The sequence below is a fragment of the Alosa pseudoharengus genome, unplaced genomic scaffold, assembly GCF_046254945.1.
Source record: "Alosa pseudoharengus isolate Yale_2024_CS ecotype anadromous, Long Island Sound unplaced genomic scaffold, YU_APseudo_1.1 YU_APseudo_1.1_scf_6, whole genome shotgun sequence".
NCBI classification, from domain to species: Eukaryota; Metazoa; Chordata; class Actinopteri; order Clupeiformes; family Clupeidae; genus Alosa; species Alosa pseudoharengus.
The window spans coordinates 32126950-32151111 of NW_027468848.1; the positions used below are offsets into that span (position 1 = coordinate 32126950).

The 24162-nt window shown below is 38.5% G+C and overlaps 4 protein-coding genes across 5 annotated transcripts; 3 read left to right on the forward strand and 1 right to left on the reverse strand.

The window, feature by feature from the left end:
- Positions 1-983: 983 nt before the first annotated feature.
- Positions 984-11437, forward strand: mier3b (mesoderm induction early response 1, family member 3 b). Its single transcript, XM_076271033.1, has 12 exons — positions 984-1719; positions 1865-2010; positions 3938-4072; positions 4264-4387; positions 4637-4710; positions 4809-4881; positions 5624-5772; positions 6157-6238; positions 6355-6449; positions 6544-6671; positions 6836-6984; positions 7329-11437. Exons 1-12 carry the CDS (start codon positions 1680-1682, stop codon positions 7805-7807), a joined length of 1674 nt encoding a protein of 557 aa, XP_076127148.1. The 5' UTR covers positions 984-1679; the 3' UTR covers positions 7808-11437.
- A 231-nt stretch (positions 11438-11668) lies between these two features.
- On the reverse strand, positions 11669-16272 carry kgd4 (alpha-ketoglutarate dehydrogenase subunit 4). Of its 2 annotated transcripts, none has more exons than XM_076271047.1 (5): positions 16193-16272; positions 15485-15600; positions 13977-14040; positions 13412-13620; positions 11669-12234 (listed from the first exon to the last, which is right to left on the reverse strand). In XM_076271047.1, the coding sequence occupies exons 2-5, from the start codon at positions 15533-15535 to the stop codon at positions 12217-12219; spliced, it is 342 nt and encodes a 113-aa protein (XP_076127162.1). In that variant the 5' UTR covers positions 15536-15600; positions 16193-16272; the 3' UTR covers positions 11669-12216. The 2 variants fall into 2 exon arrangements, with proteins under 2 accessions (XP_076127162.1, XP_076127163.1); XM_076271048.1 differs by having other exon boundaries at positions 15485-15553; positions 16193-16237.
- Positions 16273-16337: 65 nt separating this feature from the next.
- cenph (centromere protein H) lies at positions 16338-19640 on the forward strand. The gene is made up of 10 exons (XM_076271045.1): positions 16338-16413; positions 16822-16940; positions 17049-17104; positions 17257-17293; positions 17382-17450; positions 18184-18240; positions 18346-18409; positions 18567-18618; positions 18825-18982; positions 19197-19640. Exons 2-10 carry the CDS (start codon positions 16828-16830, stop codon positions 19281-19283), a joined length of 693 nt encoding a protein of 230 aa, XP_076127160.1. The 5' UTR covers positions 16338-16413; positions 16822-16827; the 3' UTR covers positions 19284-19640.
- A 406-nt stretch (positions 19641-20046) lies between these two features.
- dimt1l (DIM1 dimethyladenosine transferase 1-like (S. cerevisiae)) lies at positions 20047-23903 on the forward strand. Its single transcript, XM_076271041.1, has 12 exons — positions 20047-20177; positions 20372-20445; positions 20580-20666; positions 20779-20840; positions 21297-21390; positions 21531-21580; positions 21680-21803; positions 21946-22038; positions 22896-22960; positions 23044-23107; positions 23214-23320; positions 23493-23903. Exons 1-12 carry the CDS (start codon positions 20120-20122, stop codon positions 23533-23535), a joined length of 921 nt encoding a protein of 306 aa, XP_076127156.1. The 5' UTR covers positions 20047-20119; the 3' UTR covers positions 23536-23903.
- The last annotated feature ends 259 nt before the right edge of the window (positions 23904-24162 follow it).

Consider the following 24162-nt stretch of genomic DNA (forward strand, 5'->3'; position numbering starts at 1 on the left):
TATCTGAAGAGGTTTGTTCCACTTATCAGTATAAGTCTATGGAATTATAAGACTTTGAAGCTCAATATCTCAGAACTACTCAGAACGTAGATAGAACCCTATAATTCTAAGGGGACGTTGTGGTAGGCTACCGAATGTATGCTATTCTCTGATGCTAATGGAGTCCACTGAGCATCATTTTCAGACTTTGAGTGTGTGTCACCTTTCACCAAGCCAAAACGGACACCCCTGAATCAGATCTAAGTGGCTCCTGCACAGCCAGGACATTTAACAACGAGGCTGGATGACATCGACCAGGAGTATGGCCTACACCCATAATGACACCATTCTGTAAATGGATTCAGCCAAAAAGGTTATTTCATCAAGCTCAAAGGCCTACTCTGTATTTTACCTTGCTGCAATGTAGCCTAAAAACAATTGGCTGAAACTAAAGTGTGGATTTCTGCTTTGAGAAGCAGATTTGCTTTGATACCCGATCATTACTTAGGCCACATTTGTATAATATTAGAATATTTGTAATTATTACATCTAACAAATACAAAATCTTAACAACAACTGGAATGTGCCATTTAAACATCTGGATCATGATATCTAGTAGGCTACTATTCCACTGGCAACTTGCCTTTCCAAGGCACTGAACTGCAATATTTTTTATTTTCATTGTCTTTAACAGGAGCTTAAACAGTTTTCACTGCTGAAAATCCAGGACAAATAAAAATATGTACAGGTCGGTGTCAAGTCTTATTTCAATTCGTAAACTGCATATTACGCATGCCTCCGATTGGATAACGGAGAAGATCCGGGTACCCAGCTGTAAGAGCCTATCAGCCAAAAGGCACCAATATGGCGGAGGTAAGAGGGAAAGCTGTGAAGGATGTCAGATTTGAAATCAAAGAATAACATGTTAATTACGATTAAGTTCAAGTTAAAGAAATTATTTAGATAAATGTTAGCGTTGTGTTTTTATTTTCAGCGCCGATTGGCAAAATCGCGCAAGGTAGAGGCTAAAATGGTTGAATGAAAAAAGAAATCCAGCAGGACTAGCTAGGCCTTTGCGTCCTTATCAAGCGTCTAGGTAGCTAGCTTACTCGGCTAGCAAGTTTGTGTGCTAACGGGCTGCAGGAAAATCCGTCAATCTTATGCGAAATGCATCATTAAACTGCACTGTGTCACGGACATTAAGAGTCTGGTAGACCAAATAAGAAATATATAACCGTAAGAGTTTTTTGTGCATCACCGGGAAACGTTCAACCGGCATACTGTCGTTGTAAAGGGAAGATTGTTTATGTTTTTGCCTCGGCTGTGCTTGACGAGATTAGCTAGCTGACTAGCTAGCCAGCCAGTTATTGCAATTAGTGGCTCACTAGGAGGGACTAGTTATATTTCCCGCAGTGGCTGTATTAAGTACCGTTATTTATCTATTGCCTGTTTTGATAAGAAGAAAAAATGTGTACAGAAATAACATGCATATCTTCAGTAAAACTACATCTTCAGTAATCGACATGCAATTTGGTCGTGTCGTGTAGCGGAAAATGTAATATGTCGCTTGTTCCTATAGCCTAACATTATTTCATTTTCATTTACCCTCCTCCTGGTGTAACCATCCCGTGCATTCGGTCTTTATTATAGGCTAGTTGATTCACTTGAAGTATAAAATATGTTTTGTTAATTTAATTCTCATGTCGTGGTTACAGGCTTCCCTCGGGAGTTCGAGCCCAGGTAAGGTCTTTTCTGACCTGAAAAATTCCACTAACGTTAATGAATGTTTCTGTTTTATCATAGGTTATTAGCGTGAAACCTATTTGAGTATAGTCCAAAGTCATTACTTCTCATTTAAAACTAAAGTATTATTTTCTCCCTATAGTTGGGTCTTTATCTTCAGAAGACCATGACTTTGACCCAACAGCAGACATGTTAGTCCATGACTATGATGATGAAAGAACATTGGAAGAGGAGGAGACGATAGAGGGCGAGAGGAACTTCCGCTCTGAAATAGCTGATTTAGAAAAGGTAACTCCACAAAACCATGTCTCATCATTCAGTTGTATTCTTGTAGCTGTTATTTGAACTTGGGAATGCTGTAATGTTTATATATTGTATATTTAATGTTTATATAGATCAGTTAAGAACAAAATTATTCATACTCCTGGCAAATATTGATTTTATGTTGATTTTTCTCTTGACCAATATGTTTGTTCTGACTGAAAATGACACTGCCACATGCCAATAGGTTGTAAGACAATGTGGTAGAAACATGGAATCCAAAAAATAAGCGTTTTTATCTTTTTTAACATTTTTATGAAAAATGGCGACAATTATTCTTACCCTTTTAAAATAATCACTGGAAACATCTTTATTTGCAATCAAAGCTCTCAAAATGGTTCTTATAATACGTACCAAGGCGCTCCATGTCTCCACAGTGATTGTAGACCGCACCTTTTTAGCTGCAATCTGGGTTTTGAGATTATTTGCCATCACTCTGGCCTTGTACTCACTTTTTTGACGGATTGAGGTCTGGACTCTGGCTGGGCCACTCTAAAATATGACATTGTTCTCTGTTAACCATTTCTTGACTTGTTTGGCTGTATGTTTTGGATCATTGTATGGTTTAATGGTCCAATGATGCCTATTGGGGCAGGTCTCTTGGCACACTTCCTGACCTTTTTTCTCCAGAATCTCAGTGTAGTCTCTTGCTTTAGTGCTACCGTTTACTTTGAGAAGGTCACCAGGTCCCCCTGGTTGAAAAACATCCCAAAAGAATACTTTTCTAACAACCACAATTGAAATGGACATGGTGTCATTGGAATTTAATGCTTCTTTTTTTCATGCCAATCTCAGGCCATGTCCCTAGGTCAAAAAAAATTCAGCGAAAGCTAAATTCTTTGTCCAGGTGTGCCCTTTAGCTGAGTTGTGCATGTTTGGAGAAGCGTGATCCATGATCAGCATCCAAGATGACCAAGTGATCCATTTTAAGATGGAGTGAACATTTCAACCACCAAAACACCATCCACAATGTGGAGAATAGCTATAGAAATGTATTAGTTTTGGGTATTTTTCAGACAATGGGTAGTGATGAACTTCTCAAAGTAAACGGTAACACTAAAACAAGGGGCAAATTAAGAATTTTGGAGAAGATCGGGCTGTCTGCCGAGAGACCTGCCCCAGTAGGCGGCATTGGACCATTAAACCACACCATGATCCAAAACATACAGCTAAACAAGGCAAGGAATGGTTAACCGAGAACAATACCAACATTTTCGAGTGGCCCAGCCATAGTCCAGACCTCAATCGTTCAAAAAAGTGAGCACAAGGCCAGAGTGATGGCAAATAATCGCTCTTGACTCAAAACCCAGATTGCTGTTAAAAAGGTGCAGTCATTGTGGAGACATGGAGAGGCTTGGTAGGTATTATAAGAACCATTTTGAGAGCTGTGAATGCAAATAAAGATGTTTCCATTGATTATTTAAAAAGGGTATGAATAATTTTGGACATGCCGTTTTTCATAAAAAATTTAAAAAAGATGAAAATGCTTCTTTTGTTGATTCCATGTTTCTACCACATTGTCTTACAACCTATTGACATGTGGTAGTGTCATTTTCAGTCAGAACAAACATATCGATAAATCAACATTGAATCAATATTTGCCAGGGGTATGAATAATTTTGTTCTTAACTGTATATTGTATTATCATAATTTCTATTTTTATTATTAGTTCATTATTTCAAATGTCATTATTTCAACGTTTTCACTTTATTGTATACTTTTATTTGAGTAATAATGTAATGTTTATTGTTAGTCTATGTTGTAAGTCTCTTTGGATAAAAGTGTCCGCAAAGTAAACATAAACAAAGTATTCTACAGAACCAATGGCATAGACTATCCTCTACCCAGCTCAGCCCCACAAAGACAATAGTCATATTTGTATTAATTTCAACAGGAGGGCAACATGCCACTGGAGGAACTTTTGGCGATGTATCGCTATGAACCGTCCGTCAGTACTGGAGCAGGATCCAGTATGGACAGCTCATCTGGTGAACTTACAGATGAGCTGCCAGATATGACACTAGATAAGGTGAGTTATTCGACCCATACCATGATGATGTAGGTTGGGATACATGAGACATGGGGGTAAACAAAATCATGAAATTAATTGTGGGGGTTCAATTCAGATATATAGTTGCTTTGATGGAAGTCATTGAATGTGTCATTTAGAGTCAATAATTCACTGTAATTAAATTTGTAATAAATGTTTTGGATTTTCAGGAGGAAATAGCTAAGGACCTGCTGTCAGGGGACTATGAAGAAGAGACTCAATCCTCTGCTGATGACTTGACACCGTCAGTGACCTCTCATGAAACCACAGATTTCTTCCCTAGAACACTCAGATGTGAGTAGTGTTTGACAATATTCAAATAGGGCTGCATTATTACTCAATTCTAAGGAGGCTGAGAACTTTGTGGTTGACTATATTATAATGTTGACCGTTTGTCAGATAAATTCATCATTAATTATTTTGTATAGATATTTTCAAGAATTGATTTGTGCTACATATTTTGATAGTTTGATATTTCTAATTACACTATGTACACATTTATGAAATGTAGTGATTGTGAAACGGCATGGTTCTTGTGTTTAGCTAACGCTACATATGATGGAGATAAGGAATCTGAGGGAGAGGAAGATGGCCCAAGCCCTGAAGACTCGAGAAAGGTGAGTCTGATTTTCTTCTGTTCTTCTCATGGCAGGTCAGTTTTTATACAGAGCAAGTCGCCTATTTTTCTACTCTCAAACTGGTTCTGTCTTTTCAGGAGATAATGGTTGGATCTCAGTACCAAGCTGAAGTACCCACTGGAATCTGCAGTTATGGAGAAGATGAAAAAGGTGGGTTTTGAGCTAATATTGAATCAGTGTTATATAGTATAACCAAAGACCATTTTCTGAGCATCAGGGAAGAAAAGATTCAGAGCCCAGTGTTTCTTAACTGGTGGGTAGCGGAACTGTTCTGGGTGGGTCGCGGAACTTGAGGTTAAAAAAATTAAAAAGTCACCCATTTAAAAATGCTACCTTATCAGATCTAATATTGGAACTTTATTTTCATAGACTTTATTTGTATGTCAGTCATAGCCATGGACATAGACAATGTTTATTTGACCGGTCATGTTAGACATCATTCGGTCATGTTGGACATCATTTTACCGGTAAACGCAAGTAGGCTACGACCCTGAATATTTGAAGTAGGATATGGTTTCACTTAAATTGAGACAAAATGGGACAGAAACCCCAGTGTCCAGTGTTCACTGAATTGCTGGCAAATGAGAGAAAATGCCACATTCAAACAAAGCACCCCTGTCAAAAACAAACCTGTCGAGTACTTTGAAAGGTGACATCAGGTGTTGAAGATTTCACAAATGTAATGCCAAACATCAGCATGTTCCAAAGAGGTAGGCCTACAGGCACTTTGGGTGTCTTACCATCACTGTATCCGTTGGCTTGATCGCTAAAAAAATATATGGGTCGCGACTTAATGAACATGGGAAATTGTGGGTCCCAAAGCGAGACCAGTTAAGAAACACTGCTTTAGACCACTAATATAATGGGAACCATGTGTTTTGTTTTACTTCAGTGTATGAGGAGGAGGACCAGTTACTGTGGAATCCTGGATTCCTGTCAGAGAGTAAAGTGAAAGAATTCTTGTCCCAAGCATTGTCCCGTACTACAGAAGGGATCTCAGACAATGGTGAATGTAAAGGACATGTACGCGATAACGAACAGGTATGCATTTCACCCTTTTACTATTTTAGATGTTGAAATATTAAGCTAAGTATTTAAGTTCATCTTTAGTATCAAGATGAGATGCAAACTTTGTAAAGTAATCATATAGTAGTTGATTAAATTGGGATTCATTAACCAGGCCAAACTAAGTAGTACTACGGTACTAAATTAATAAAAAAACAGTTGAGACTGTAATATTTACAAAGTACAACAAAATAGTCAGAATGTTTGTTAACTTCACTGTTGTATTTTTGCTGACACCTCAGTGCTATTAATACTTATTACTGTGGAATCTACAGCATAGAAATCTGTAAACTAATCTTTAAGCTTCTACACAAATCTTGCCTTTCCATCAATAAACTTAACCTCTGTTTTTCTATTCAGGCTTTGTATGAACTTGTAAAATGTAACTACAATACACATGAAGCCTTGGAACGATACTGCAGTAATTTGAAATCTTCTAAAGGTATACTTTTTTCTTTTGTTCTGATAAGAGAGATAAGATAACTTCAACTGTTTGTTATGAATACAAAAGCCATTAAAGTGATACTACAGTAATTGTTTTCATGTATGTGTATATAGAAGAGTCACCACCCTGGTCTGAAGACGAATGCAGAAACTTTGAGCATGCACTGCAAATATATGAGAAGAACTTTCACCTCATACAAAAACACAAGGTATGTTCCACCATTCCGTTTGTCACACTACTGGAAGGGGTTTTGACTCTTGCTTCAGTTCTTTTAATCCCCTTTTTCAATGTTCTCGTTACAGGTGACGACACGAACAGTTGCAGAATGTGTGGCTTTTTACTACATGTGGAAAAAATCGGAGCGCTTTGATTATTTCGTACAGCAGAACCGCTTTGGAAAGAAGAAATACAGCAGTTACCCTGGTGTCACGTGAGTATCCACTTTAACATTCACATTTCTGGAAGTTTGGGCTGAACATCTCCGTCTCCAACTGTAAGAGCTTGTCTATCATCAGTAGCCATCAATGTGTGTTTGTTGGAATGGATGAATGAATCACTCGACTCATTAACAAAATATTGTTTACCTCTCCGCAGTGATTTAATGGACAGACTGGTCGACGAGGCTGAGGGTCTGGCCGACACCACGTCGTCTGTGTGCTCAGTGGGAGCCAGTGGCCGGTTGGAGCCTAGTGCCGAGCAGCAGCTAGGCCTCCTCAACTCTATCACGGCCAGCGACCTCACAGGTGAGCTCTCAGTCCTTCAGGCGCTCATTGATAATCCGTAGTGTATAAAATGTAAGTAATAGCTATATAACAGAATAAATCTTGTGTTAATTGATCTGTGGTTGTGAATCCTTGCCCTCTGGTCCATCGTTCCGGGCATTACTGAACCGTGCTACTAAACATTTGATCAATTATTTCCAATGTGTTATCCACGGCTCTAGATTTTGTTGGTATTTTTTTCCACACGCTTTATGCACTGCATAAATATGTATAGTGCTACAAGAAGTCTTTATGGTACTAGGCTTAGGGAGGGTCATTTATGTGTTTTTCATAATCTATTTTACCTTCAATTTAACCTTCTGCAGCCCTTAGCAACAGCGTGGCAACTGTCTGCAACCAGAACGACTCCAACTGTCTAGACTCCTACAACTTCCCACCCCTGGAGAGCATACACCGGCCACTAAACCACGAGGAGCCGCTGGATTTCGGCCCCAGTGGAGAATCGGAGTGCCTCGGCCTGCTGGAGGGGGGGTTCTACCGCTCAGACCTGGGACCCATGAGTGCGTGTGGGGGTCGGGGAAGCAGCGGGGTCAAGGACTGCGAGCGTCCCCCCAAGAGGATGAAGATGACGCTGGGCCCAGACGCGTTCATGGGGGACGTGTCTGTGGCCAGTCTCGGAGTGGACTTCGATGGAAGCCGGAGGGCACACCGCATCACTGGAGCCAAGATGGCGGTGTCAGTCACAGACTTCAGTGGCCTGGCCACGGCCGAGCCCAACGGGTTCATGGGCCCACATGCACGGCACCATCACCAACATCAACACACAGCGCTGCAGTCTGAGTAGTGTGCACACACACACACACACACACACACAAACACTCTCTCTCTCTTTCTCACTCTCACACACACACACACACACTCTCACACTCACTCTTATTATCATTTTGCATACACCACAGTGTACAAACCATGTACATAGACTCACTGAAAGTGCTTCAGATTTTTTTTTTAAATGGAAAAAAAAGTATAAGTCTATATACGTATACATTTTTTTTTTTTCATTTTGTTATATATTATGACATCAGTGATGTCTTTTATTGTATAGAACAAGAAAAAGTCTTGATTTCTCAAGAGTTTATATAGCCATTTATTTTACCTGGCCTTAGATTCTTTGTACTCCTTCATAATCCTTGTTAATGTCTGGTGAGTCATTTGTCTGTCATCCCTCTGCTTCTCTCTGGCATTATCTGAAGTTAGATGTTGCCAGAAACTGCATTTGTTTTTGTTAGTTTTTCATTTGTTTTGTAATTGGAATGTTTTTTTTTTCCTCCTAGATATGTCAGTGTATTCACACACCTAGACAGACTAGGCCTTGGATAATGTAGCATTTTATATGTCAGGATTTTTTGTATTCAATGCAGTAAGAGCCTCAGCGGTCAAGACTACACAAGCGAGAAGAGCACTTTTTTGGCTGAGTCGTTTCATGTCCTGCTCCTTGTTTTTTTTCCTGTGGGTGGATGCATGCATGCTAGCTTGTCTGCAGTTTTTTTTACCAATACCACATAGGGGCCACAAGGGTTTTGTGATTTGGTAAAGTGCAATGTTTTATAATGAACAATTTCATATCTGTCCTTATAAATAGCTGTGAGTTCCTGGTGTGATTTGTTCCTGATTAGGTGTACTATACCATTGAGATCTTCCTCTCTGCAAAGCACAATATATGCTTTGTTTGGGGCTGTTTGGATTAGTAGTATTTGAAATGGGCAGGTGATCGTTTTCAACAACTTGCACGATTTGAGGGCATAATATAATTACCACTGAAAGCTTTTTGTGTGTGGATGTGTCACTGAAAGTGTCTTGGAGTTTTTTTGGACGTTTTTTGATTCACAGGTAACATTCACCTGCCCATGGAGAATCTTACTTTGTATCTTGACAGCAGAGTCTTCAGTACAAATGTCAAGAATGTCAAATATTTGTACAGAAACCATATGGCTACATTGTCTACTATCATGGGCCTTTGCATCCCTTGTTTTTTTCCCTTTGGCAATGACATGTTGCAAGTGGTTGCCATCATTAACACCATGTGGTAATCCATCTTGCAATTGTTAAAGGTTCCCAGTGATGTCCGTCAGGAACTAATTAGCAGGACAAGATTGTGATTGAGACTTTTTGTCACTGGAACTTGGTCAGTATTATGTTTTGTTTTAATGCAGCTGCATATGTTATCTGTATTCAGTATTACCAAGGGGGGGAAGGGTGGATAACCTGTTAGGTGTTTGTATTTTAGGTTGTGAAGTTGTATTGGTTTGAAAAGTGATGGCGTGTGTGAGGGGGTGGATACACATTTTTGGATTTGTTTCAGTCAGCAGTAGTTACTCATCTGTAACCATACATATTCTTAATTTATGGCATTCGTCTATGCAGACATTGATAACTTAATTTCGGAGGATCAAAGTGCATGTTGCATGTCAAGCTTTCTCTCTTAAGCCATATAGTACTTCTCTATACCATTTTGTACTAGTAACATCACAAACCATTTTCACCATGATGCAGCTCAGAAATTCTGTGACAAATTATGGCAAAAACCTTGAGTTTGTACAATCACACGTACTTATTAAGGGAATTGCTGATGCAAAAACTAAAAACTTTCAATTACTGTTATGGTCCTGAGGCAATAATTTGTAGATATGTATAGATGTCTTGTTAAAACATTTTCTCTGTTTACAATTTTGCTTTTTGTTTGTGTCTTTCCTTTTCTTTTTTGTGTTTGTTTTGTATTTTTATGATTATTCATCTAAACCATGCATGCAACCACTCATTTCCCTGAAGAACCACTATTGAGTTAATTTCTTTTTTTTTTTTGCAATTCTGTAAAAAGTGTTAATATATTGTTCAATATGGCACATGCGTTTGAATCACATTAACTCACAAGATAATGTCAACTTTTAAAACAACTAATTAATGTCTGTTGTGATTAGGAGATTGAGTCAGATTGCTAAATACTAATCAATATGATGAGGTTGTGTTCTGGTCAGAATTGCTGGTCACTGGTTCTTTTACTAAGGCAGTTGGTGTTTCATGAGCACATTACACAGATGTGATATCAGCCCTATTTTAAAAGATTTGGACACAAACACACAGCATAATCTAAATCTTAAAGTTGTCCCTTGCAGAATGTCCATATTGGGCTTCAGTCCCACTATATTTTTGGCATGGGTTCTTTCTTTGTATTGCAAATTGTATTTGTTATTTTACCCTTGGGCTGTTTTTGAGCTAAAACTTATATCGATATATTGATCCTTTGGAAGGCAGCTAGATTCTGACTGTCATAAAAACATGCTAACATGAGGATGACATACCATCATACCCCGTGAACAAATTTTAAAGGTACAGCCAGATAAACATAACCCGTAGATAATTTTCTCGCATTGTATGGGATTAGGATAGTTAATGCTATTCACGTTGGGGACTATATGAAAAAATGTGTAAGAGCTGGATTTGGTGCGTGCAAAGAAACGTTGTTTTTAATCTTTCCTCTTGTATATCAGTGTTTCTCATTTTTCTCGCATTTTTTTTGTTCTTTCAACATCACACATGTAGAGGTACTGGAACAGTATGTATGTGGATAAGGTAGCTAGAGCAGCTCCTGCAACCTTGCGCTGAGTTGTGGTTAAATGGCAAAGTTTTAAGCTGTGCAAATCACATTCTACTCATGGTCCGTATCTTTTTGAAGTTCACAAAAGATGGGTTTGAAATTTATTGACATGTAAAGCTTTCAGCAACCCCTTGAGATCTTGTAAATGTAGATATTTCAGTGAAATGTTTTGTAGTTTTGTTAGTGAGTAGGCACTAAATGTCAATTTTCATTTGAGATGGAGATTGAGTAAAAAGTCTGAGAAATAAAAATGAAAAATATATATGTGAATAATACCAACAAATACTTTAAATGTATATTCAGAAATATAGACAATCAGTACATTTAATATTTGAACTATTTGAATGGAAATCTTTATTGTTTATATAATGTGTACATAACTTTTCCCCTTTTGGTTAGCATTATTTTGTATTTTCTGTTGTACTTTAATACTTGGTGTACATATCCAGGAATAAATCTCTGGAAATTGTCATTCTATTGTGTGCAAGTTTGTTTTTCAAGTCTGCCACAAAAAAAAAAAACACCTGAGTAACTAAAACAACTGTCACTTTCTCCATCTGACTCACTATATTTCCTCTGGGCTCACGTTTGACCTGGTCAGTTTCAGCTTGGCCTTGTCAAAACACATTTCCTTCTAAAGCAACAGATTCTGTTACCTAACCTCAAACACGGTACAGAAACCAAGCTCTAAATAAAGACAAAAGGACTTATCTTGGAACTAACCTGCTACCCACAGCCATGGTAGGACCCCAAGCAATTAAACATAATGCAAACTTGCAATTACTCTTAGCACCTCCTAATTTGTGCTTTGGTAAAACAGTGTTCTTATATGAAATGGATCCCACCAAACATAACCCAGTGAGCCCCCAGAACCTCTACATTTCATCACCAGGACATGCACTCTAGATAGTGAGTATAGACCTGTAGTATTAGCTAAATCTTGTTCACAGTACAGACTGTACTGTGCTTACAGTGTATTTAGAGTACACACAGAAACATCTTCAAACACATAGTTGGCCAAGTCAAATAAATGTGGGGAAAAAACTCAACTCATATTAAATACTTTTAATAGTGGAGAACTTCAGTCCCAACATTCAGTCCATTATCATTCCAGCAGCAGTCAGACTTGACAGGGCGTGTAGATGTTTTGCCTGCCTGACTTAGTTGAACTAGGTTGGATTCAAGTTGACCAAACTGGGAGGGAGTAATAATTAGCAACATGTGCGCTTACAGACAAAACAGCTTTGGATGAGGAGCAGCGATGGCAAGATGTACATCTGCGAGAACTGGAATTTGCTTGGCTTTTCCCAGAGCAGGACTGTCACCATATGCTTCAAGATACTCAACCTCTCCTTAGGTTAAGATTCAGGTGGAAGAACAGTCCATGAACCAACAAGTAAAACAATCCAGTAAAATATCTACATCTTTAAAAATATTTGTATGTACATTTTCACAAATAAAAATTAAATGTTTGTTTTCTCTGCAATTTGTAGGATGAAAGGTGGCAGCCTCAGATGTTGAGGAATAAAATTAGGCAACATAAAACAGAAAACAAATGATAAAGTAAGGACTCTGGTAGATATTGCTGATTCTTGGTGTCACTCTGGTCCACCGCGCTGTGAGGAAAACAGAAAAAAGGAAAAACGGGTGTGAATTTTTTTCTCTCCATATAGCGGTCTTGTTTTATTTCAGACAGACATGGCAATGTATTTTGAGTTAACATATTCAAAATCTTTAAGGGCAGCACATAGGTTAAAGTAGCCATGTTTAAATGGACACTTTTATTCTGATTAGAAACAGAATAACGGCTCAATCTGAATAATAATTGTCATATCTCAATCGGAATGAAAATTCCTGGTCCGATCAGAATTTTAATTTCGGATTGACTGCTGTAGCTTCTTAAAGAAAAGTAGGCAACAACGGCTATTCCAATCAAAGATTCTAAAGCGCTTGAGAGCACCTGATCGGAATAGGACGTTCCCCATGTAAACAGACGGCACACATTTTTCAATTGGAATAGTTTAATCGATAATGACGAAAAAATAAACTGTCCATGTAAATGTGGCTAGTGAAATATCTCAGACTTCTATGCACAGAGTTTATTTTACTCAAATTGTATAACATTTGGTCAAATTTAAGCAGGTTATTTTACATGAAGTTCATGGGCAACAGCTCTAGTGGATTTTCTTGTAGTCAGCATGCCAATTGCATGCTCCCCAAAACTTGAGACATCAGTGTCAATGTGTTGCACATTTCACAGTGGCCTTTTATTGTGACCAGTACAAGGCACATCAATGTTGTCCAAAGATGTGTGTATTGAACAAATCTTCTACTTAAATTGATATATATACTGCTAAAAAATTAAGGGAACACTTCCATCATACACTGGATCGGTACTCTGAAACTGTTTGGTTGTGAGCACAAGTAAAACTTTTGAGGCTAGTGTTTTATTTGGCAAGAACTGTCAAAGATTTTGTGAATGTAGTTTGAGAATGGAGAAAAGGGTGGAAGGTTTAAAAGAATGTGTTTTAATAATTGTGGAAAACAGTAAGTTTTCCCTTAATTTTTTTGAGCAGTGCACACACACACACACACAGAGACTATTAGTCTCATACACCTACACAGGAGACTATGAATCTACTATTAATGATATGAACTACATAGAATAGAATAATTCTACTGAATTTTCAGTAGATATGCAAAAATAATTACTTTAGGAATAGTAAAGGGGGCATGCCTCCAAAGTTGTCATATCAAAACACAGAACATCAAAACAACAGCCAATGCACTGACCTGAATATACTCCATTTCTTCATCTGTGACTACCCTCCTGCGATACCTTTGTGGAAGATCCTTAACTACGGCAATCGTATCTGGGGTCCCAGGTAATCGACTAACGGGTCCAGGTGGTCTTGGCGGTGGTAGTACTGGTGGTAATGGTGTTGAACTTGGGGACGTGTCTGGGGCTAGACTGGCAGCAACCACTTTCAGTGCTTCTTGAACTGTTCATACAGGCATAGTACAAGGTTGTGTTAAAAACACTAACGTTATTAATACCTACTATATTTTCACAAGATCAAGGTATTTTGTTGATACATTGCTCTACATTTATAGTTAACTTCCATCAGACATCGCCACAGTAGTTCACTCATGTGATTCAATTGTTATCTTCCTGACTGGTTGTAACAGTCAGACTAGTCTAGTGGCTGATAATTACATGGTACAGAAGAGTTGCAGTGTCCATTTCTGAAAGCCATCCAAATGTAAGACCACACCAGCCAACTGTCTTACGCCTACATAAAGGAGATTTTAATGAACTGGCAGAGAGCTCAAAGGCCTAGTGCTAAACAAAACTCACCATTTGGTCTTGGTATACCTTTTCGATTGGGAAATTTGATTAAGGGTGCGTGTGGTCGCACGGCCTGAAAAATACAATCATACAAGTAAAATCTGCATTATTTAATGATACCGTCATAATATTAACTATATATCTCATTAGGTCTCAAGTTATTACCAAAGATATTGGAAAGAAACTGTATAGCACTGCAATGAGTGGAGTGCTCTCTTGGACAGGAATGTCACATTACCGGTACGTTTATTTGTCTCAACAAAAGCCAGTGGTCATCTAGGTTCCGGTGTTGCACCAAATTCAGTGACCTGTCGAATTTTGTGACTTTAGAGGGCGCTATTTTATTGGAGTCTATGAATGTACTGAGCTGTACTGACACACTGATGAGGCAATTCTGTTATATGTATAATTCTTCTAATACACTTTGCACATCTTTGAAACATGGAGCATATATCTCTATAGAGTAGAGCTAAAGCCTACCCCACCACTCCAGTGAAGAGGTGGACTTCAGCAGGACAGGTCACATATGATAGGCCTACTGTCAAATTATGTTACCCCACTATAACTCTGCAGAAATTGACTGATATTGTACATTGTCATTGACATCAGCAAACACTTTATTTACATTGACTACTCCTTGCCATTGTCTGTTAATATACTTTTTGGCACCTCAAACTGATATACAAACTAGAAGGAGGCAGTTTGTGACCTCCACGGCATTTTTTTCTGCAGTTACAGTGACATAATTTGACAGTAGCCTATCAAAATATGTGACCTGTCCTGCTGAAGTCTATCTGTTCACAGGAGTGGTGAGAGGTAGCAAAGATCCTTAATACACATAATATGCTTTATCAACCGTCTCTGGGGGTAGGCTTTAGCTCTACTCTAGAATAATACACCCACACCCAGTCAATATTACATGTTTCAAAAATGTACAAAGTTTATTAGAAGAATTATACACATAACAGAATTGCCTCATCAGTGTGTCAGTACAGCTCAGTACAATCATTGACTCATATAAAACAGCGCCCTCTAGAGGCACAAAATTCGACAGGTCACAGAAACAGAATTTGGTGCAACACCGGTACTTTCGTCAGCGGTAATCGATGACAGCAAAAAGTACTAGGAGCAAGCCACTACTACTAGACCAGGAAGGTCTTGGGAACTACAGTTATTTTGCTTTACCAGTGCCGTTATTAAATGAAAATTGCAGTGTATCACGGCAGGTAGAGCCACGCCACATTTCATGACAGTAATCACCTGTAGCCTACGTTAAATGGTCAAACCAGACATAGCTGGCTGGCTAGTAGCAGCAGTCAACTAACGTTAGAAGCTACCCACCGTGTGACAAGGGCATTTAGACACTGACAAATACACAAAATAAACGACAACTAAGGGTTATTTAACCATGTAACCAACACCGCTTTAAACAATAGCCATTCAACCAGTCACAAACACTGAAAGAATCCTGGTGAGTTTCATTAATACATTTTTTCAACATTTCCCCTACTCTTTACCTGAACGACCCGTCCGGCGGCAGCCATCTTGCCACTAACTTTGCTTCCCATGGCGACCTCGTTATTCTTCTTCCGGGTTAAAAAAAAAGATCTCGCTTTACCACCTGAAGATGGAGCTGTTGTCACGAAATAGTATTAGAGGACAAATTCAGTCAGCTAGTTGCGGCACATTGTAATGGTATGACTTATGGTATAGCAGCCTATGGATGCTGAGGATGCGGTTAGTCAATAGCTAGATGCGCTACTGAGATGCAGCGTTTTGGATAATACAGCTTTAGACCATTTAAAACTAGAGAGCAATCCTCAAGTCGTCAAGGGTGAAAGCATTTAGCTAATCGACTGGTTGGCTAACAAGCTTAGCTACAAGTGTACTTATCCATGATTAAGATTATACACCCCGTAAAACATATTTGAATACAGCATTTCGCTTGAACACTACTGAGTAGGCTACTCTACGTTTGCCATACTGTGGGGATAATCCACATAATAAAATAAATTCGCTAACGTACTTATACATACCGTTAGCTTACTCTGCAAGCCACTTTCAATGTCAGTTTATGAAGCACAAGTAATGTGACATTAACATTATCTGATCCCCACCAGACAATGAACATCTCATCGATTTGTCATTAATTGCTACACAAGTAATAGTAAAAGTGTAATAGCAACAACGCAAAATTAGACAATATGTAAATAAAATAAAATTACCTAAAAGTGATATGGCTAAGCGACTTTTCCTGTGGTAAAATCATGACCGCCGCCGACTGCACCGACACCGTATACCTTTATTCTGGCGTTATAAATAAGGCTGGGCTGTGGCAGCGTTGTGTCACGTGACCTGTGTTTGCATTTCCTGGCGGTCGATTTCGAGTTGTGAGTTAGCTCTGCGGGCTAGCTTTGTTGTTCTAACGTTATTCTTCGAGAATTCGGTATGTTTACCTCTTTTGTCGATTTAAACATTTCGGTAGATTTACTACGCATTATGCTATGCTTGTTGACTATGCGTTTTGGTTCTGTTTAAGTTTTTTGGGGGACAACGTTAACTAGTATTCGAATGTTAACGTTAACTGGTTAAGAGCCAGCGAACTTCACCCATCATAGTCAAGCAATAACCTAATCAGAAAAACGATGGTTAGCCAGAGAATACCTGCTCAGAATTAAATTTAGTTTTCCAAGTCATGTCTTTTTATTGAAACATCTACAAAATGTATAGACAAGCATAAACTGGTAAAATACTTGTCTGCGATGCTAGATTCTCTATGTCTGGTTCATCACACAACTGCTTGCTAGATTATCTCTATGGGTTGTTTACATGTCTTGAATGATGTTTCTTGCAGGCCACAATGGACGGCTGTAAACAGCTGGAAGGCGTTTTACAAGATAAGGAAACTGGAGCATTCAGTGGCTGCTCACCTGCCACCATCCCAGATACTGTAACAGCTGTCGATTTAGTGAGGTTGTATTCAATGTTACAGCAGCGTTACTCTTTCATCATAAAGACGTAACTTAACAACATTATACATTAATTATAATTATAGTTAACATTCTAATATGTTCTCCTCAGGATGAAAGAGACCATCTCAAACCAATGTTTTGAAATGATGGTACAGGCCAACTTGGGTATGGACTTTTGCAATAATGTAAAGATTCAGTGTTTTGTTCATGAGAACATAGTTTTCAAGAGCCTTTATACATTTCTTTACATTGTATTTGACCCTTGTCAGAAAAAAATGTATATGGTTATTAATATTATGTTGGCATCTCTTGTACAGGCAGTAATAAAAAACTAGTTGGTGATGATGCAGATGTGTAAGTATGCTTATATCAACTCTTTCAACTGTATATTTGAATCTGAATATTTCAAATTGACCCATACATGTGTTCTACATACCTTTAGATCAATGTATGAGGAGGGACTGGAAGAAGAAAGAACACAACTCTTCAACCAAACACTGGCATTGAACAGGTACCTATGAAGAATGTGGCACATCTGCCAGCTACTTTTGAACATCTATCCATTTGTAGTCAAGGCAACACCGCTTGTCAACCTTTGGATGTAGCCCATGATGGCTCACATTCACCAATAAACAGCTGATGATGTCATTATTTGGAGAATGGCAAATTACCTCCCCCTCTCATCACAGACTTCCAGATTGGACATGCCAAAGACCCTGCATCATACCTTTAAGCAATTTGTGAATAATTGAATGAAACTGTAATGTTCAACTCTACTAAAGATTATGTGCTGTGAATTATCTCCTGTCAAGGAACATTCTGCTTTTGGATGGAAAAAAGTTTTCCTTATGCAAAGAGGGTGGGAAAATTACTCTTTGTGGATAAAGTTTTCATGCTTGTGTTGCTTCAGTACTAGAATATGGGATGCGATTGGGAAAACTTGGTACCAATGATTCTGATACCATCCTAGCAACATCCAAGATTTTGTGAGGATGGTATCCAGGATTTTGCTAGGAGACAGTGTCCAGAATGTTGCTAGACTGGTATCAGAATCTTAAGTTGGTGGAATTTCACCAGAGATTGTTGAAACGGAGCAGTAATCAAGGACTTTTGAATGCACCATGTGAAGGGTTTTCCTAGATCGCATCAAATATAAGTATTACAGCATTTCCATACTGTAACACTGATCTCGGATAACATTGCATAAAACATCTTGGTGTTTATAAATGATCAATCTGTTTCAGGATGCAAATCTGGAACAGCATCACTGCCAAGCTAATCCAGAATGATGAAAGTTCAGAGTTTGTAGACCTTTTTTTCTGCATCAACATATATAAATGCAAGTTATGGAATTGTTCATTATTCATTGTTATGGAATTATTCAGTATTAATTAATTTTTCAACAGGGAAATTAAGATGCTGGCTCAACACAGTGTAAGCCAATTTGCAAGAATACGAAAACTTCAACAGGTGTGTTATCCAAATTCATGTTGATATTTGTGTAGTAGATATGTGATCCAGTAATTAAAAATGCCCAATTTAATGGTGATTACATTCATTATATAATTAATTATTTAAGCAATAATTTCTTGTTTGTTAACAGCATTTCTCTTTTCCATTTTTGTAGGAGTCCCGTGAACTTCAGGACCAAATCATAGATCTACAGAAAGAGAGGCTTGGTAATATTGTTGTATCAATGTTCTAGTTGTAATGTACAATGGTATTGCACATACAGCATTTCATATTGTGCTACAGGAAGTAATAGGCAGCATTTCTTTTTTTCCTGCAACACTGTAGTATTGCTTCATGAAGTACCATTCTCAAAACAAAGTAAAAGGAGTACAACAGAGTAATAACTCAGTAATACCGTTCCTTCATTTGTAAGACCTGAAAGTGCTGATTAAGAAGAAGATGCAGGAGATGGATGAGCTTCAAAAGATGAGAGAGAATCAGGGTGAGGTGGAGAGACGCACCATGGAGAAAGCTGACACAGTTATGGAGAAACATCAGAAGGTCATCGCCGTATCACAGAACATTTTAAGGGTACAGCAACTGTATGCAGTCAATTTATGGTTTGATCTAATGAACGCATACTTGCACCCAATTACTTTGAATTCACTTTCAGCTCACATTTAAAGTGCTTGACAGAATGAATTGTTGACCTAATTGATTACATGTTTAAATGATTCAATTTTTTGTCAAATGGAGATTTGTGTCTGTGCAAGACAATTTTTGACAACAGTAAATTTTTCTATAGGGGATAATCCTTGCCACCAGGGTGAACTGGATGGATAATCCAAAGTTAAGAGATATTGCAATGGGGTTGGAGAGCATTCCAAATTGAGGAAACAAGTGGAAACCCATAGAAGACAACAAAATATGTTGTGTGTGTGCATATTTATATATATATATATATATATATATATATGTGTATATATTGTCATATTTTTGAAATTGTAGAATATAAGCGGCATGGTAAACAATTATTTCCATTTTATGTGTAAATAGTTTTTTTCAAGTACAGCATTTAAATAAAGTTGTAAATATCCACATCACTGGTATAAATTCTGTTGTATGTTGTATTCACATGAGCACGCAGATCATTACATGGCATAGTTCCATATAAAGTTTTTTTTTTAGTTCTTGTAACCTTTTTTTCCCCTCACATGACCACAATGTCAAATAAAAAGCTCAATTTTCATGCGCTCCACAAAACATTTGTACATTTCTTGCAATAGGAAGACTACCAAATCATAACCATTAGCACAATTTACCAAAACAATGCATGGAAATGGCTTTGTTCTTGCAGGAGTACCTTTTTTGTTTTAAGTATTTTGATTGATTTTACCGGCCTTAGGGTACGTTTAGTAGAACGTAGACTTTTTGAAAACAGTCTACTCCATAGGATTATGTAAAACGGATACCGACAGCTGCTTACCTCATAGACTGTATAGAACACAGACTGTAAAATATAGAATATATGATATATACAGTCTATGGCTTGCCTAGTCTTATCATGGACCTATGTAAAATGAGTAGTCATCCAAACGGTAGATGGTGCTATAGTTCACATTCACGCTTCGATGTTGAGAATACGAAAGGTTCTTCCTGTCGCTTGTTGTAAACACGTGTGCAAGTGGACCACATAACTAATCCAAGAATATCTCCAAATCTGCCAAAATGCCTAAAGTAAAAGCAGAGAAAAAATCTCGACAGCATCAGGAGGTGAAAAGCCAAGGTCGGTGACGCTTCAGCTTTTGCTGCTATTCCTGTGAACATTCATGAATAGCTGATTTAAGGTTCTCAGTAGCCAGTGCTGCTAACTGTTTTGGAGTAGCAGCTAATGCTCACGTTAGAGATTTGTAGGTTATACTTTTCGTAAGGGATTGTTTCTACTTCGTGTGTTGTAAAAGAATTGTGTCATCACTACAGGTATTATGTTCAATACTGGCATTGGCCAACACATCCTGAAAAATCCTCTGGTTGTCAACGGTATCATTGAAAAGGTGGGTCAGTTTTGTCTTTTCAGATTGTAACGTTATAGTATATAAGCCTAATGTCTCCAATTGATACTTGATAATGTATGTGACTTTAACACCTCCTTGTTTGGATGTGCTCAAAAATTACCTTGAATTTGCAGGCTGCGCTTAGACCGACAGATGTGGTGCTGGAAGTTGGACCTGGAACTGGTAACATGACCGTGAAACTCCTGGAAAAGGCAAAAAAGGTAGGCTACCTGGGATAACCTTTGTGGACTGCCTGAATGTGATGTGAATTGTGATTGTTGTTTGTTTTGCAACTTCTCTAACCTTTACCTTGTTCTTATATTGTCCAATCAGGTTGTAGCCTGTGAGTTGGACACTAGGTTGGTTGCGGAACTTCAGAAGAGAGTACAGTGCACGTAAGTATTAAGTTGGATCACAGGCATACCATCCCTGGCCATCTTGGCATATCTCTAAAATGCCCACCTGCCCAAACGATTCGATTACGATTTTGATTATCAAGTCAACGATTCGATTTGATATATCGATGCCTCAAATACACTTTTCTGTTAAAGCCATGGATATTTGACTTGACAGAATGCATTAAGATACTGTATATTAGTTTTCAATATTACTTATGTTTTCATCCAGTGGGATATCAAGTATGCAAATATGTGATGTTTGTGCTAAGTTGGATAAAGTAAGAAAAGTTGTAAGATAGAATGATGGGGGGTAGGGTAACTGTCTTGTGTATTTTGTCATACCTGTGTCTAGCTTAGCATGATTATTCTATTATCACCCTCATGCAGGGTAAGGATTTGGTAAGAGGGATAAGATGGGGTTGGCTGGAGCTAACAAACCTTTACTCTTCACAGACCAATGCAGACAAAGCTACAGATCTTGATTGGAGATGTCCTGAAAACAGAACTGCCCTTTTTTGACGTCTGTGTTGCCAACTTGCCCTACCAGGTATGGCGCATGTAATTTCTTGTTTAAAACAATTAGAATGTTTTTGTCTTTTAAAGTTAGCAATGGAGTATTGACCTTATTTGGTAATTTGTCTTCAATGCCCAGAACATTGACTGTCTTTCCTTTCCCCCCCTCTATAGATTTCATCTCCTTTTGTGTTCAAGTTACTGCTTCACCGGCCTTTCTTTAGGTAACATCACTTCACAGCACAGGGAATGTTGTGGCATTTATGTTGTGCAGATTTCCCCTGACTGATCACTAATGTACACATGTTGAATACTCGACTCAGGTGTGCAGTCCTGATGTTCCAGAGGGAATTTGCCATGCGACTGGTGGCCAAGCCCGGTGACAAGCTGTACTGCAGGCTTTCCATAAACACACAGCTGCTCTCACGAGTAGATCATCTCATGAAGGTATTATTGGATTGTGGTGTTTAATCTGTCAGTTTCTTTACTTGTTTCCCCTACAGATAAGCACAGAACTTTTGTAGTTGTTCAGTTGTGTTTGATCAAAGAGTTTTCAGAATTGTGCTTTTATTTGTATTGTTAAACGTAGGTGGGAAAAAATAACTTCCGTCCACCCCCTAAAGTGGAATCCAGTGTGGTTAGAATAGAGCCAAAGAATCCTCCGCCTCCAATTAATTTCCAGGTAAGTCCTGTCATTTGAGCCCTAAAAAGGAGGTGTTTGTCCACCGATTGGTGGCTAGTGTCCAAGGGCGGGATGGGGTGAGCTGACGAAGACCATGATGTAATGTATAATTCAGGGATCTGTTGTGGCAAAGGTCTCGGCCAAGTCGTAATTCATCTTTCGTTAGATATGTGAATAACAGAGAATTTGAACCATAGCAAAATGGTAGCCCTCTGATTCTGAAGCCGATGACCCTGGTTTATAAATAGAATGTCTAGGATTGTTTGTGTAGGGAAATTAATATAAAAATAGATGTAGCCCTATTTATTCAAGAGGAAATCATTCAAGTTGATGCAAATAGGCATGCATGCTCTGCAATGGTGTGTTTTGTGATTATCTTGAAACTTTATACGTTAGTCTTGTCCCATATTCCGTCGACCATACTGGTCTCTTGATGTGGAACAGAAAGGCTCCACGCCAACTTGAAACATTAACCAGTATTATCTTTGGCCAATAAAGGCATGCTCTGACTTGCTTCTTATTTGCTTTGCGGTGCGATTCTGGTGTTCGTCATTACTCGTAGTCAATTGTCCATGGGGAAGCTCACTGGCCCGGGGCGAGTAAAAGAGCATATTCGGCAAGTTGGTTTAGGTTACTAGCCTGTTCGTGTCAGTTTTTCTGGCCATCAGTCACAAGTAATTTCAGTTCCTGGCTAACAAAAAGAGGGGTTCGTTACAATGTAATGAAAAAAAAAAAAAAAACACCTATGTGATAGTGACTTTTTTTGGGCAAGTGTGGGAAATTGTGTTAGAGCCTGCTACTGCTTTAGCTATGTCTTTTAACAGCATGTCTGAACATTTATTTTCCATATTTAACAGGAGTGGGACGGTTTGGTTAGAATCGCATTTGTTAGAAAGAACAAGACACTCAATGCAGCCTTCAAGTACGTACTATTGCTTCTGTTGTAAATTATAGAAAATAATTTTAGTGGGAGGATATAAAAGTCATTTTCCTGTTACCTCTCAGGTCCACAGCAGTGGAACAGCTTCTGGAGAAGAACTACAGAATCCACTGTTCTCTGCACAGCATTGTAAGGCTATTTTACTTACTAAGAAATCATCAAACATATGTTCATGGTCCTTGCTTCCTTAATCACAAAGCATCTTGTGTTTTAAATATTTTACATCATCCAACAGGACATCCCACAAGACTTCAGTATCACAGCCAAAATTGAAAGCGTTCTCCAAGAGGCAGGATTCAGTGAAAAGCGGGCTCGTTCCATGGACATAGATGATTTCATGGTGTAAGTGATGCAGCAATGAACACATACGCCCTCACACTAAATAATGTTGACTTAACTATAATGACGAAGCAGATGAAGTGGAAGAAAGTCCTCTGATTTAACCTCAATCATTAACCATTAAATGAAGTCAGTTGTGCAGATAAAGAAATACGTTGAACCGTTTAATCTACAGACTTCTCCATGCCTTCAACTCTGCTGGGATCCACTTCTCATAACCCTGAAGGAGCAACCCCTGGATTGTATCAAAACAGCCTTCAGTGAGGAGAATAACACAGAGGACCCCTAAACTGATGAAAACGGCTGTGAGCCAATAGTGGTACTTCATTTGAGAGACCATCTTCAGATTCTGAACTGCCGCTGCTGTGTAAAATGAACATTGCATCAAAACCGGCACACAGATTTCTATAGCGTTGCAAATATCACAAACTATGTCAGGGGGAAGAGCAATAAGACTGTTTTAACGTGTGTAAAATAAGCAGTTACATAATTTATTGATGTACGATGTGTTGCTTGACCCCTGACTATACATCTGTTCTAAATGTCTTTGTAAATACCTTAACCTAACTAAAACTTTGAAATCCAACTTTAAAAATCAAAAGGAATCATCTCCACCTATTAACTCAAAAACTGTCCTGAAATCACAAGAAATCCCTAATAATGCTTAAAAGGACTGTCTTGAAAGGACTGACCAACAGTCCAGCTGTGGTTTTATTTCTGACCTTTGCGGTCACCTTTACAGGCCTTCATCCTTTTGCCCTGTTCTTCCTTGGTTCTCAGTGTCCTTGTGGCTGCCCTGTCCATCTTGTCCTGTCCTTCCTTGGTTCTCAGTGTCCTTGTGGCTG

Bases quoted from the DNA above. Each gene is read 5' to 3' on its own strand.
- mier3b (XM_076271033.1), top strand. From the start codon at position 1,680: ATGTCGTGGTTACAGGCTTCCCTCGGGAGTTCGAGCCCAG. The intron at 4,073-4,263 runs GTGAGTTATTCG...TTGGATTTTCAG, and splicing joins CAGATATGACACTAGATAAG to GAGGAAATAGCTAAGGACCT. The intron at 4,711-4,808 runs GTGAGTCTGATT...CTGTCTTTTCAG, and splicing joins GCCCTGAAGACTCGAGAAAG to GAGATAATGGTTGGATCTCA.
- kgd4 (XM_076271047.1), bottom strand. From the start codon at position 15,535: ATGGGAAGCAAAGTTAGTGGCAAGATGGCTGCCGCCGGACGGGTCGTT. The intron at 14,041-15,484 runs GTAAAGAGTAGG...TGTATTTTTCAG, and splicing joins CCGCCGGACGGGTCGTTCAG to GCCGTGCGACCACACGCACC. The intron at 13,621-13,976 runs GTGAGTTTTGTT...CTGTATGAACAG, and splicing joins AGGTATACCAAGACCAAATG to TTCAAGAAGCACTGAAAGTG.
- cenph (XM_076271045.1), top strand. From the start codon at position 16,828: ATGGACGGCTGTAAACAGCTGGAAGGCGTTTTACAAGATAAGGAAACT. The intron at 16,941-17,048 runs GTTGTATTCAAT...TGTTCTCCTCAG, and splicing joins ACAGCTGTCGATTTAGTGAG to GATGAAAGAGACCATCTCAA. The intron at 17,451-18,183 runs GTACCTATGAAG...AATCTGTTTCAG, and splicing joins CAAACACTGGCATTGAACAG to GATGCAAATCTGGAACAGCA.
- dimt1l (XM_076271041.1), top strand. From the start codon at position 20,120: ATGCCTAAAGTAAAAGCAGAGAAAAAATCTCGACAGCATCAGGAGGTG. The intron at 20,667-20,778 runs GTAGGCTACCTG...TTGTCCAATCAG, and splicing joins TCCTGGAAAAGGCAAAAAAG to GTTGTAGCCTGTGAGTTGGA. The intron at 21,804-21,945 runs GTATTATTGGAT...TGTTAAACGTAG, and splicing joins GAGTAGATCATCTCATGAAG to GTGGGAAAAAATAACTTCCG.